The following is a 14,624-nucleotide window of genomic DNA, read 5'->3' on the forward strand; positions in this document are numbered from 1 at the left end:
AATATATAATTGCAAGATGTTATGACTAACAAAATAAGCATATTGTTAAGTTTCTGTGGTGGTAGTTGATGCCACAACTCTGACTCTGAGGTAAAAGAGCTTCCACTCAATCAAGAATGCAATTCTTTCTTCGTAAACACAAGCTTTGGAATCATCCTTCACGCATTTCTCAGAAGAAACAGCACATCTGTGTACTTTTTGAAGGTTAGGCTGTCTAAAGTTGCACATAGTATTCCAAATACGACCTTACCAATGATCTGTATACATCAATAACAGCATGTTTTGGCACCTAATCAAGTGCCTTTGATGTGAATGACATAATGAGCTGGCCTTTTCAGCCAGTAATGAACAGACTGAGCCAGTATTTCTTTACACCCAGCGAGTTTCTGAACAGTTTTGCACCTGAACTGAGAGTTCTTGGGACAAGAACTCCGTGGTGAGCACTGCTGCCTTACAGTGCTAGGGACCCAATTTCATTTCCACCCTTGGCTGACTGTCTGTGTGGAGTTTACATGTTTTTCTGCGTGCGTTTTCTCTGGGTGTTCTGGTTTCCTCCCACAGTCCAAAGATTTGCAGGTTCCGTGGATTGGCCACGCTAGATTGCCCAAAGTGTCCAGGGACATGTTGGCTGGGTGAACTAGCCATGGGAACTGCAGATTTACAGGGATAGGGTAGGCAGCTAGGTCTGGGTGGGATGCTCTTCAGAGGATTGGTGTTGACTTAGTGGGCCAAATAGCCTGCTTCCACACCGCAAGTTGCCATCTTCCAGGATTTGTTTGAATGGGGTAACCAATTATATATCACCCTAACCAGTCATACTGATGAGTTAGTAATGTGGCACACAGCATGAGTAGAACAGTGAGAGCCAGAGCATCCATACAGTCCATCTGCTCAATTTTTGCCCACTGACTTGATGCATCCATATTGATGTACAACCTCATTGTATCCTCTTCACAGCTTCCTTTATCTCACTCTTCTGACAGATACTCATTGCCTCCAAGTCCTCCTTTTACTCATTCTGTGCAGTTATGTACCTCCTCCTCTCTCTGGCCTCTCCCCACCCCTTCACAGTGTTGACTGACAGTGCATGCCACTGCTCAGCTTACATGGAACAGCAGTCAAAAATAACAAACAGGATCAGGAAGACTGTCCTAGCAGTACCCCATGTTCCCCCTGCTCTCCTCGTTCCATATTTGCAGCACCCTGACTTCTTCTCCCACATCAGGATGCATTTTAAGGTATACTCTGTGTCCAATCTTATCCCCCCCTCCCCACTTCCTGCAGTCACACCTTTCCCACGAGCTGTTCATTTTGAGACTTGACTTGTGATTTCCTTGATGTGGCTACTCAGCTCTCAGCAGCCACCTTCCTTAGCCTTCAGCTGCTTTCTTCACTTGCACGCTGCTGCAACACGTGTGGTGTTCACACAAGAGCTGGTTTAGGTCCCCTGTCATGCCTGCTGATAAAAACCATTGTTTTGGGCCCTTCAGACTCAGCTGCTTGAGACTCACTGTAGCCCCTCTGGGTCCCCACCCTAGCTAGTCCACTCACCCGGTCTCATTCTCAGTCACTTTAATGAACAGAGCTTCATGGACCAGGATACTTACAGTGGGAAAACTTTGCAATTGACGCCAGACATTGAGCTCAAATTCAACACAGCCGGGCAATTAACAACTTTTAAATTGGAGATCGGATCAATTTGAGAATTATTTAAGAAAGGAGCAGCCAGGGGAATGGGTTTCCTGGGCTGCCAGTGCCAGGGATAAGGGAATAAGAGACGGAGAGGGTTTAGACATAATCATAAGCTTCAAATTCACCTTCCTACTGCATTCAGGAAAAGCACAAGCATATGTTTGACGTGGGAGTGGCATCATGTCAGAGAAAGATTGTGAGAAAAGAACTTGTCTGGAGGAACACAATATCTGAAACAGAAGACTAAAAAGGAAGAAGAACAAGCAAAGCAAGCTGGTTTCTTTCTGAGGTCCACAGCTTCAAGGAAATGAGAGGAACTGTGGCTCAAAGGTTCAACCCACTGAGATGACAGTTTTGCCTTCAGTCTCACAAGCTGTAGTAGAGCTTGACACATGTCATAATGTATAGGATGGTGCACCAAATGATGATGTCTGCCAGCAGGAGGATCGAGATGTGAAAGGATGTGGGCTTATCACCAATGTGACCAATGTGAACTATGTTGACCCTGCCACTTGGTCCAAATGCAATGATCGTGTACAAAAGAAATTGGGCCAAAGCAACGTCAGCAGATCAATGAGCCTGGAGATTGTAATCAAAGATGATTCCACACAAATCAACAAAAGGCAATTTGCCAATGAAGAAACAGTGCACCATCAATGACAACAGCATTCCATGACAAAGGACCTTGTTTTTTACTTCTGCTTTAAGCTGCTTACCAGTGGCACATCATCTCTCTCTTCTGATAAAGATTCAGATTAGACAAACATGTCTGCCATTTTAGCAGCACAAAAGAGAAGCAGGGAACATTTGGAGAATTTTGACATAGTGGAATTGAAAGATAATGGGCAGAAACTTTTGGGGTCTATAATCCTGTGACAGAGCTGGATGAGAAGCCCAGTGATGTCCATCTTGAGATAGGGAACATCTTCCTGAATCTTTTATGCTTTTACCAAGTGGCAAAATGAGATTCATACTAGGCAGTGTTGAGTTGCTGATTAGGGTGGGGACGAGCTGGGCTGGTTTTGGGATGCAGTGGGGGGAGGGGAGATTTTGAAGCTGGTGAAATCCACATTGATACCATTGGGCTGCAGGGTTCCAAAGCAGGAATATGAGTTGCTGTTCCTGCAACCTACAGGTGGCATCATTGTGGCACTGCAGGAGGCCCAGGATGGACATGTCGTCTGAGGAATGGGAGGGGGAGTTAAAGTGGTTCGTGACTGGGAGGTGCAGTTGTTTATTGCGAACCGAGCTGAGGTGTTCTGCAAAGCAGTCCTCAAGCCTCCACTTGGTTTCCCCAATGAAGAGGAAGCCACAACGGGTACAGCGGATGCGGTATACCGCATTGGCAGATGTGCAGGTGAACATCTGCTTGATGTGGAAAGTCATCTTGGGGCCTGGGATAGGGGTGGGGGAGGAGGTGTGGGGGCAAGTGTAACACTTCCTGTGGTTGCCGGGGAAAGTGCCAGGTGTGGTGGGGTTGGAGGGGAGTGTGGAGCGGACAAGGGAGTCATGGAGAGAGTGGTCTCTCCAGAGGCAGACAAGGGTGGGGACGGAAAAATATCTTTAGTGGTGAGGTAGGATTGTAGATTGCGGAAGTGTCGGAGGATGATGCGTTGTACCCGGAGGTCGGTGGGGTGGTAGGTGAGAACTGGGGGGTTCTCTTTTTGGTGGTTATTGCGTGGGAGGGTGTGTGAGGGATGAGTTGCGGGAAATGCGGGAGACACAGTCGAGGGCGTTCTTGATCACCTGAGGGGGAAGTTGCGGCCCTTGAAGAACGAGGACATCTGGGATGTACGGGAGTGGAGTGCCTCATCCTGGGAGCTTGTCTACCTGGTCAACAGTCCTCAATCAAAGGGAGCAGACATTTGCTGTGCAGCAGTGTGCTATGTCAATCTCACATCCCCGTCATGTGCCAACAGTTTTCATGGCAAACATGTGGCATGTGCAGCAAGCAGGCAGTCATATGTATTTAAAGAACTGTCATGTAAAAAACTCTTAGAGGAGTAGACCTCACTGGAGTCCATTGAGGCATCTGTTAGTCAGAGGGATCCCGGCAGAGTAACTCAAGGGCAGCCTCCCTCACCAGTCCAGGGGAATGGCCCTGGTCAGGAGCCCAGTCAGACTCTTCTTGGTCAGGGGGTCCAGGGAATGGATCACAATTAGTCATGTGGCTCCACAGTAGCTAGTCTGGAGGGTAATGCTAATGTGGTCGGGGGATGTACACATATCAGTCTGCGGCCTGGGCACTTCTCATCCGGTTACATCACTCAAGTGAGTGGGCCATGGGCAGTCCTTCAGGCCTGTCTGCAGAAACTAAGGTAAAATGGGAGTTGGGGGGATAATGGGATCCCTGCCGTGTAAAGAGGACATGGATTGGTGGGGGGGTGGTGGCAGCAGGCTGGCGGAAGGGTATAAGGGAGGAGCGATGGTTGCGAAGGGAAACAATAATGTTTGCAAATGAAGGGTCACCCCGTATACCGGGAGCTAGGAGCAAAAGGTGAGCAAGTGTAGGCTGCTGTAGAAAGGTTGTGTGTGTACCTGGGGAGATGTGAAGCCTATGGGGATACAGTGATGGGTATCCAGCTGTTTGGGGGCTCACCAATAAATAGAGACAGAGGAAGGAAGCGACTAGCCAAGGAGCTCTTACTGTCACGTTCCATCATGCTGGAAACCGAAAGTGAGCAATGGGGATCAATGTGGCTGAGACCAGACTGGAAGTCGGTGGGGTAAGTGTCAAGAGCTGCCACGGCTGCAGGACCCATCAGCATGAAGACATTTAGAGGAAAACAATATTCCACACAGATCCATGGACTATACAAGACATAAATCTGATGGGCCCCTAATATCTGACCGTCCTAATGCATTAGCTCCCTTATTGTACCTCCCTGCCCCAAACATCGCTGACCACCTCATTCGGAGCAGTACGGACACAGAGGCCTGGGAAGGAACGTTGTAGGATAAGACCTTGACAGTGAGATCCAGTGCCCTGTTTTTGCATTGTGCATCCTGCTTCCTGATGTTGCAGCCGCCTGTCATCAGAGTGATCAACCCATGGTATGTTGTGTGCGACCATGAAGTTAGAATTGCCATTCCCCTTATCCGACATGTTCAGGTTGTCCATAAATGAGTAGGGCAGCTTTGGAATGTGGGTCTGGCATAGCAGCCTTTTAAAAATGGCACAGACACAAGGGATGCCAGTCTCCCAGTGGCAATGTACTAAGTGGTGCATTGTTCTGAGAATGGCACGAGGTAAGATGGAGCTGGAGCCAGATGTGACAGACTTCATATGGGCAGGGTAGATAGTTTGGTAAGATGCAGTGAGAGTAGTTGCTGGGCTTCACGAGAACAAACCCTCAAAAAACATGACACAACTCTGCTTTAGCCAAAACAAAATTGATTAGGTTGATTAAGTTGAGATTGAAATATTATGAGCAATTTTGAACAACTCAAAAGAATATTGAAAACGTGTGGTTCAATGTAGATTTATTATAACAATAAGGAGTGCGAGAGAATGTATTTTATGATGTAAAATGTAAGGGGAATGCAAAGCAAATTTGTCTTGTTTCCATGTTTTGTGATAAACATCTAAGATCTCTATTTTTTACAATGGTTATTAATATTATTTTTACTTATCGGAAAATTTGAAACCTTGATTTAACAAAACATGGTTATAGGCCAAAAAGAACCAATAACTAAAAAGAAAAAAAAAGTCTTACAAAGGAGTAGGTGAAATTACAAATATATAGTTTCTTCCCATGTCTGTGTCGGTTTCCTCCGTGTGCTCTTGTTTTCTCCCAAAGATGTGCAGGTTAGCTAGATTGGCCGTGGGAAATGCAGGGTTATAGAGATAGGTTGGGGGATGGGCCTGGGTGGGGTGCTCTTCATAGGGTTGGTGTGGACTCGTTGGGCCGAATGGCCTACTTCCACACTGCAGGGATTCTATGGTTCCATGATTAGGTACAGGAGTAGGCCATTTGTCCCACTGAATGGTTGTACCATTCAATAAAACCATGGCCAATCTGATCACTCCTGTCCCCAGTAGTCTTCCACCCTCTTGCTAATTTATCTAACTCCAGCTTAAAAATAATTCAAAGATTCTGCTTCCAATGCCTTTTGAAGAAGGGATTTCCAAAGATTCACAACCCTCTGTGAGAAGATATTTCTCCTTACCTTCATCTTTAATGGATGATCCTTTATCTTGAAATAGTAGCACCTAGTTCTCGATTCTACCATGGGAGGGAACATCCTTTCCACATGAATCCTATCAAGACCCCCTTAGACCTTACATATTTCAATTCTAAACTCTAGTGGATAAGGCCTAGTCTGTCCCATATTTCATCATAAGCCAGTCAGTCTACTGCAGGTATTTGTCTACTAGACCTTCTCTGAACTGCTTCCAACATATTTACATCCTTCCTAAAATAAGGAAATCAAATCATTCACAGAAGAGATGTGGACTTAGCAACACCCTATATAACTGAAGCATAATCTGTCTACTTTTATTGTAAGTTATCCTCACAATAGTCTATTAGCTTTCCTAATTACTTGTTGTGCCTGCATACTAACCTTCTGCGATCCCTCTGTATCTCAGAGCTCTGCAAGCTCATTATATTTAGACAAACTGCTTCTTTTTTATTCCTCTTGCTGAAATGGACAATTACACATTTTCCCACATTGTACTCCACTTTCCAAATCTTTCTATATTTAACTTACTTTCCTACTAACGCATCATCAGCAAATTTAGCAACTGTACTTTCAGTCCCTTCGTCCAAATTCTAAAAGGTTGAGACCCTAGAACTGATCCCTGTGCACGTTACTCATTTCATCTTGCCTGGCACAGAAATAAATAATTTGACTAACCAGCGTATTAGAATTTTAAGAACCATTAATCACACCATTAATCAATTAAAATGGACATAAGAATATACCATTTGAAGTACTTATTGCAGCAATGGAGAAATTGAATTTTACTTCTGTTAAATGTGTTTCATCCAGAAATAATGAGAAGAGGCGAAATATAATAAGAATTGTGAACTTTTTTTTTGGACAATTGATTGAAATAATCTCCTTGTACAGAGGGTACTGAGAAGAATCTACGTTTGATCGAGGCTGTTCTACTTTGAAGTCCTCTTGCCACCAAGAATAAATGGAAACACAAATCCATGTCTCTATCCAGGAGTAATATCATACACCAACCTGATCTTTATAATATAGAATGATTCTATCACTGTTTTTGTAAATACCAGTTGTAAGTTTCACCAGTGTGGATTAGTTACCAACGAGCTCTTCCTTTATTTCAGGGAACAGCCTTGTCACCCTGTTATGTCACCTGTTTAATGTCCATGGTCTCATTCATCACTTCCAGTTGGATATGGTAAAATTGCACCGATTTTTAGGTAGGTCAAATCAATGTATCAAAGTGTTAAATATTTTACATGTACAGAGTCAAATAATTATGCTGAAAATTGTTGATGCACCTTTTTTATTAAAAATAATTATCACAACAGTAATGAAACAGTGCTGGCACAGGGAACACTTGTCGAACTTAGAGATAATAGGAACTGCAGATGCTGGAGAATCCAAGATAATAAAATGTGAGGCTGGATGAACACAGCAGGCGCTGCTTGGCTTGCTGTGTTCATCCAGCCTCACACTTGTCGAACTTACATTGTTAGCTTTGTCATAAAGTGAGGTCATCTCATTTAATGTAATTATTGGTTCATGATGTACCAGGAAGTATAGGTATTGGAGTTGAAACATCTGGGGTCGAAATTTGTTTCAGCCAGTGGAAGAAAGCTAATGATATTGGATCAGCCAAGAGTTACACATAACACTTTGTGCTCAGTTGAATTCACAACCATGCACTACATGTAATGGGAAGTTAATCTGACATGACTAACTTACACCATTGCCTGAGATAAATTTCTGTCCACTATGACTTTTCAACTGCTCCTAGTTGTCCTTAAAGGAGAACTGGCTTTAGATAGTGGGAGATTTTGAAAGTAGTAGTGAATTGTGATAATGTAGAGAAATTCAGGAAATTGTGTTCTGGTAAGGACTGCAGCTTTTCTTCCCTTTAAGGACATTAGTCAGGATGCCAGCTGGGTCCTCACAACAATCGTAATATCTTCATAGACATTGTTATAAATGCCATTGTTGTTTTCTGTTTCCAGATTATTAATCTGCACTCAAATCAAATGGTGGATTTTGAGTTCTTGTTCTCTGGATTATTAGTCCAGTAATGATTATTTCTTACTTTGACTTTTAGTCATTTCAGTACTAACATTGAGGTGGAATTGGAGAGTTGCAGAAAAATTCAGCACAGATTTGATGGGCGACAATATGCTGAAGGACTTTGGAAAGAAAAAGGAGAGTGGATGGAAAAATAGTTTTCAATATCCAAGGTTTTCGATTGAAAAAGTGATGGCGGTGATTTTGAAATAGAATGTAAAGATACTGAGGAGAGGGGCAATTTACAATGTTGGCTAGCTAGGAAGTTTGGAAGAGATATTTGGCAATCAACAGTTTAATAAGAATGACGTCAGCAGAGTGGAGGGGGACAAGTGTTTTATGACAAAATGAACTTTTAAAGAACATGAGGAGAGATAGAAGAGAAACAGGAAAGATATGTTCAGGCCTAGAGCAGGTATGTTTCGTTTGGTGCCACTTCAACTCCATTGAAGATATTAGGACTCAGGGCACATTAAAATGCACAGTATACATCAGATACTAAGAATTCAGTGCCCTGTAACTTGGAACACCCACAGGTGATGTGTAGGGTGCAATACCATGCTTTTATACTTCTAAGGTTCTTGAGAAGATTTGTAACTCAGGTTGTGGGTGAGGTTGTTGGCTTGCTAGCTGAGCTGGCTGGTTATCATACTGACATTTGGTCACCATGCTAGGTGATATCATCAGTGCGGCCTCTGATGAAGCGATGTTGTTCTACTCCGCTTGGAATTTATATGATCTGATCTGTTAAGTTGTGTTGTGTCATTTCCAGTTCCTTTTTGCATGCATTTGTATATGGGGTCTAATTCGACATGTTTGTCGATTGCATTATGGGTCGAAAACCAGGCTTTTAGGAATTTCTGTGCGTGTCAATGATTGGCTTTGGCTAGGATGGTCACATTACCTAGCATGGTGACCAAATGTCTGTACAATAAGCAGCCAGCTCAGCAATCAAGCCAACAACCTCATACCTTTATACCTTTGGTAAATAATCCAACTTACTTTTTTTTTCATTTTTATACTATGGCTTTCCATTTTGAGGGGTAAATCTGTTGTAGGATATGCCACTGATTTTGGATTGATATCCTATTATAGAATGACAGAGCATGGAAACAGATTGTTCTGTCCAACCAGTCCATGCCAACCATGTTCCCAAACTAAGCTAGTCCCACCTGCCTGCATTTGGCCCATATCCCTCCAAATCTTTCCTGCTCATGAACTTATTCAAGTGTCTTTTAAACGTTGTAACCATACCTGCATCCAACACTTCCACACACAAGTCTCTGTGTAAAAACCTTGCCACTCACGTCCTTTTTAAAACTTTCTCCTCTCACCTTAAAAATATGCCCCCTAGTTTTGAACTCCCCCACCCTAGGGAAAAGACCCTTGTCAATCACTTTATCTCTGCCCCTTGTGATGTTATAAACTTTATCTTTGCTTAGGTCAGGCTATTGCTAATTTATGTGGATCGGGCCAAAATCTTTTGTAAGTGGCTCAGAGCTGCACAGAAGTGACTCAGATTGGTTTTGCCTTAAAATTTTTATCCTTGTGACAAAGTAGATCTAAAACAAGGAAAAAAGACTTGATGAGAAGAGCCAGTTCATTCTGTGAATGGATGGATTCTTATGCTCAATCATGTTACCACAGACGGATGGAAGATGAAAATCAGCGGTAAGGAAGGTAAAATGGGGGCACTCACATCCAGTGACACCTCATAGAGTCATAGAGATATACAGCACGGAAACAGGCTCTTTGGCCCAATTCGTCACACCAAACAGACATCCCAATCTGACCTAGGACTGTTTGCCAATATTTAACCCGCATCCCTCAAAACATTTCCTATTCATGTACCTTTCCAGTGCCTTTTAAACGCTGTAATTGTACCAGCCTCCACCACTTCCTCTGGCAGCTCCTTCCATACATGCACCACCCTTGTGTGAAAAAGTTGCCCTGCAGGTCCTTTTGTATCGTTCCCCTCTCACCTTAAACCTGTGCCCTCCAGAATTGGACTCCCCTACCCTGGGATAAAGACCTTGGCTATTCACTCTAACCATGCCCCTCATGACTTTATAAACCTCTATAAGGCCACCCCTCAGCTTCTAAGGCTCTGGGGAAAGAAGTCCCAGCCTGCCCACCCTCTCCCTAGAGCTCAAATTTTTCAGCCCCAGCAACATCCTTGTAAATCTTAGCTGATTCAAAATTGAATTGAATTGAATTGAATTAGCTTTATTGTCACATGTCCTCGAATGAGTACGGTGAAAAGTTTGAGTTGCCATTTACAGCGCCATCTTGGTTACAAAGGTACCTAGGTACAACTTCTTCAGTTACAAAATTAGTTACATAGCAACAATGTCACCAACACAAGGCATATAGTCAAACAAAATGGCAGTGGAAATTTGTAAGTATGTACTCCTGCAATTGCTGCTGCCTTGAGGAGAAGAAAGTGAGGAATGTTAACGTCTCGTGCTAAATAAAATCTGGTTTATGCTCCTAGAGAACACCAGGCATTTTACTTTGGTTACTAATCTTTGATTCCACCAGGTAAATGTTTTAAAATACACACTAAAAACTTTATGGTTGTGCAGCTACTGCTTCAGACCTTTACAGTGGTAAATTTGTACTTAACTTACATTTTCATCCCTACCAGTCATGATTCAAGAGGATTATCACAGCCAAAACCCATACCATAATGCTGTTCATGCTGCTGATGTGACTCAGGCAATGCACTGCTATCTAAAAGAACCAAAGGTATGAATGAACCTATTTTACATTCAATGAATAAAAAGGATTTTAAAATATCTTTTATAAGCATTTCTTTAAAAAGGCAACTTGAAGAGAAACATAGGCCTGAAAGCAATTTCTTTTATGACTGTTTTGTCTTCTGTTTTGCTTTTTCTTTCTTTCGTGATCTGTGGGAGTTGCTGGCCATGCAATTTTTATTGCCCATCCCTAATTATCTTGGGGAAGGTGCTGGTGAACCGCTGTAGCCTCTGAGGTGTAGGTATATCTACAATGCTTTTGGGGAAGAAGTTCCACAATTTTGACCCTGCAACAGTGAAGGGATGGTGATATAGTTTCAAGTTAGGATAGTGAGCAGGTGGATGGGAACTAAAAGGGGGTGGTGATCCATGTTGCCCCTGTCCTTCTAAACAGTAGAAGCCTTGAGTTTGGAACATGCTGCCAAAGGAGCCTTGGTGAGTTATTACAGAGGATCTTGTAGCTGTCACTGTACATTGATGATAGAATGTGTGAATGTATAAGTTGGTGGATAAAGTGTCAATCAATTGGATTTACTTTGCCCTGGCTGCTGTTGAACCACTTAACTGTTGATGTCAAGGGCTGACATTCTTACCCCACCTCGAATTCAACCCTCTTGTTTATATTTGGACCAAGGCTGTATTTCTTGAACCAAATGGCCATGTAAAATCCAAACTGAGAATCAGTTGCCAGGTTTCACTTTGGAGTGGCACGGTGGCTCAGTGGTTAGCACTGCAGCCTCACAGCGCCAGGGACATGGGTTCGATTCCGGCCTCGGGCGACCGTCTGTGTGGAGTTTGAACATTCTCCCCGTGTCTATGTGGGTTTCCTCCGGGTGCTCCGGTTTCCTCCCACAGTCCAAAGATGTGGAGGCTAGGTGGATTGGCCGTGCTAAATTGCCCATAGTGTTCAGGGTGTGTGGGTTATAGGGGGATGGGTCTGGGTGGGATGCATCAAAGGGCGGTGTGGCCTATTTCCACACGGTAGGGAATCTAATCTAAAAAAAAGTCCTGCTTGGTAGTACTGTTGACAGCTCCCCTTCCCTCTCTTTGCTGATAATCAATAGAAGATTGATGAGGTGGTTGTTGACTGGGTTCATTTGTCTTGCTTTTGGCACTATAGGTAACATTTCCTATATTGGCTGATCCTGGAAATTGCAATAGAGGTAGACAACAGGCAATTAATCACAACTGCTCCTTGCTACATTTTCAATCAGGATTTTGCCTGAGTGGAAGATATGTGTGTTTATCTCTTTATCATGCTTGTCAAGCTCCATCTGAAGAATTGAAGACACTGGGAAATGCTTCTTAGTGCACAATTGTGCCATTCATTCTGCCAGAAGTCCAAGTGAGAAGTAACTGTAGGCTCGTGACTTACAAGAATTGCTGAGCTATAGATGGCAGTCTCACGCTCCTGGTGCAGCAATGGCATAATATCAGAAATTTGTAAAATAAAACAAATTCCTAATGTTGTTTTGATGATTTTACCACACAGTTGCACATGCACAAATAAAGCTTTAAAATGGTGCCAAGTGTCACAGCATTTTGGATTTTAAGTAATTACCTGAACACGTAGAGAAATAAATCCTTTCCACTGTCTGTAAACTAAGAGGTATATGAGTAATGTGGCGACTTGATATTACATGTCCATTTGTGTACGTACCTCATATTTGTATAGAAATTAAAATGGTTCAACGTTATTATTGCAAACCACAGACTAGAGGCCAGTGTGATCTTCAGCAGTTTCTCCAGGCACAAATGTGAACAATGTAATGGTCATTACAAGACTGGAACCTGAATTTCATGATTTTTCACAAACATTCTTGTGGTTTAATTTAAAATTGCCCAAATTTACTTCTGGAACAATGTTGTTCAATATCCCCTCTTTCATGTTTATTGGTGTTCGATCTGAATTGATGTTGAATGAAATCACAGCTCTCATTGATAACTGCTGTTGTTTAGAAAGAAGACTACTAGTCTCCAAAGGAGGTTGAAGACAAATCAGGCTGTCTTATTTTATGCTGTTGATGATGCATTCACACAAGTGTATTTATATCAAGAAATGCTAAAGTTTCTCTGGGAACTTTTTAAATCTATTTATCTCGGGGCTTTCACTGTATAAAGAATAAAGCCATAGGTGATTATATAATGTTCAGTTACCTACATTTCTATGCTAAAGCTTTGTTGTTGTTAGTTGTTAAAAGAATTATTTTGTAAAGCACTTTTAAAGGGCATGAGGAAAGGGCAGGGTAATCAGACAGTGGTGAGTCATTTCAAAGGCCATGTACAGGGATCAAAAGCAAATATGAGACACATTTCTAGGTTACACATGTGGATTATTGTTCATATCTTAAAGATTGTGCTGATAAGTAACAAATAACAAAAGTTAGAAATAAATAAAACTGTCTATTAGCATCTAAAGAGAAGAGAATAATATTAAAATAGAATAGGAGACAATAGAATAGCCTTTATTGTCATGTGCACTCGAATTAGTGCAGTGAAAAATTTGTAATGTCAGCTCTCAGCACCATCTCAGGTGCAGGATACCTAGGTGCAGATACTGTTTGTGTTATTACAGAATTGAAATAGTACAAAAATAGACTAGCATGGGAATACAGATCTTAAAAGTCCAGATGGAGAATAATAAGTGCCTTCAAAGGACTCACATTATAGCCCTTTTCCACCAAATCCGTGCCTGTCGAGCTTCAGAACACAAGACCTTCCTGCCTCCACGAACTGACCTCTATCCAGGTCTAACTTCCAGGATTTGTCCCCTGGCCCAGTCTGGGCTTAGTCTGCTCCCACTCCAGGCTCTGGCCGCGACTCAGCTCCCAGCTAGGCCCGCACTCGCGCTGCTCCCAGCTCGGCCCGCGCTCACTCTGATCCCGCTCCAGGCTCCGTCCACGATGCGCTTCTGGGACACAGCCACTCTGGCCACGACTTGTCTCCTGTACCAGGCAGTTCTCAGACTCCATTCTTCATTGCCTCCAGGTAGGGTTCTTTAAGGAGTTAAAAATTGATGGGGGGGTGTGCGGTGGAAAGAAAAACTGCAGCTTGAGGGAAAAAAGAAAAAGAGAGGAAAAGATGCTGGTGAGCAGAAGATCTCCAGCTGAAGGGTCTTACTCTGCTGCCATCTTAACTGAAATGTGTTGTGATAAATATTTTATACCTAAAGAATTAGTCTGTGTCCTACTGCATAATGTCAAGAGAGGATATTAATATTACATGTAAGATGTGTATGCACCTATGTTTGCAAAAGGCAATCAAATGGCATAAATATCTGTGTCATGCACAGAAACTAAAGGTCTCTCACAACTCAAGAACTACGTGCAGCGAGTGATCCAGGATGGATGAAACTTGGTGTTTACATCAGATATAAAATCAGAGAAAGCAGAGTTGACATTTTGGGTCCAGTGACCCTTCTTCAGAACTGCTCTGAATATTCCTAAGAAGAGTCACTGGACTGGAAGCATTAACTCTACCAGACCTGCTGAGTTTTTCCAGCAATTTCTGTTTTTGCTTCTGATTTCTGACGTCTTTTTATTCTTTTAAATAACTGATAATTGTAGAGAAGAGATAGATACATTGCAGATGTTAATAGTAGGTATCAATAGCAGATTAAAGATCCATCCTGCTTGAAAGCATTACCAAGAAAACCAGACACTGGGTGGAGTGGGAGGAGGAAGCTGCAACAAAATGGAGGGCGGAATTTGTGGTCTGGAGTTGCTGAACGTAGTATTGCGTACAGAAGGCTGCCTAAATAGAAAATTAAGTGCTGTTCCTCCAGCTTGTACTGTGCTTCACTGGAACAGAGCGGCAGAACTGCAATTATGAGAGCACTTGACATTAAAATGGAAAGCAACCGGAAGGTCAGGGTCACATTTGCAGAATTGAATGGAGGTGCTCCACAGAGCAGTCACCAAACTGTTTGCCCTACCCCATGTA

The 14,624-nt window shown here is 42.8% G+C and overlaps 1 protein-coding gene across 2 annotated transcripts in view; it reads left to right on the forward strand.

The window, feature by feature from the left end:
- Window positions 1–14,624, forward strand: part of LOC125452745 (cAMP-specific 3',5'-cyclic phosphodiesterase 7B-like) — a 151,683-nt gene that overhangs the window by 108,633 nt on the left and 28,426 nt on the right. For both annotated transcript variants that reach the window (XM_048531503.2, XM_048531504.2), the window contains exons 6-7: window positions 6,993–7,088; window positions 10,571–10,671. In XM_048531503.2, the coding sequence (XP_048387460.1) occupies window positions 6,993–7,088; window positions 10,571–10,671 (197 nt within the window). The remainder of the gene's footprint in view (window positions 1–6,992; window positions 7,089–10,570; window positions 10,672–14,624) is intronic.

The sequence above is a fragment of the Stegostoma tigrinum genome, chromosome 4 (genome assembly GCF_030684315.1).
Source record: "Stegostoma tigrinum isolate sSteTig4 chromosome 4, sSteTig4.hap1, whole genome shotgun sequence".
Taxonomy (NCBI): domain Eukaryota; kingdom Metazoa; phylum Chordata; class Chondrichthyes; order Orectolobiformes; family Stegostomatidae; genus Stegostoma; species Stegostoma tigrinum.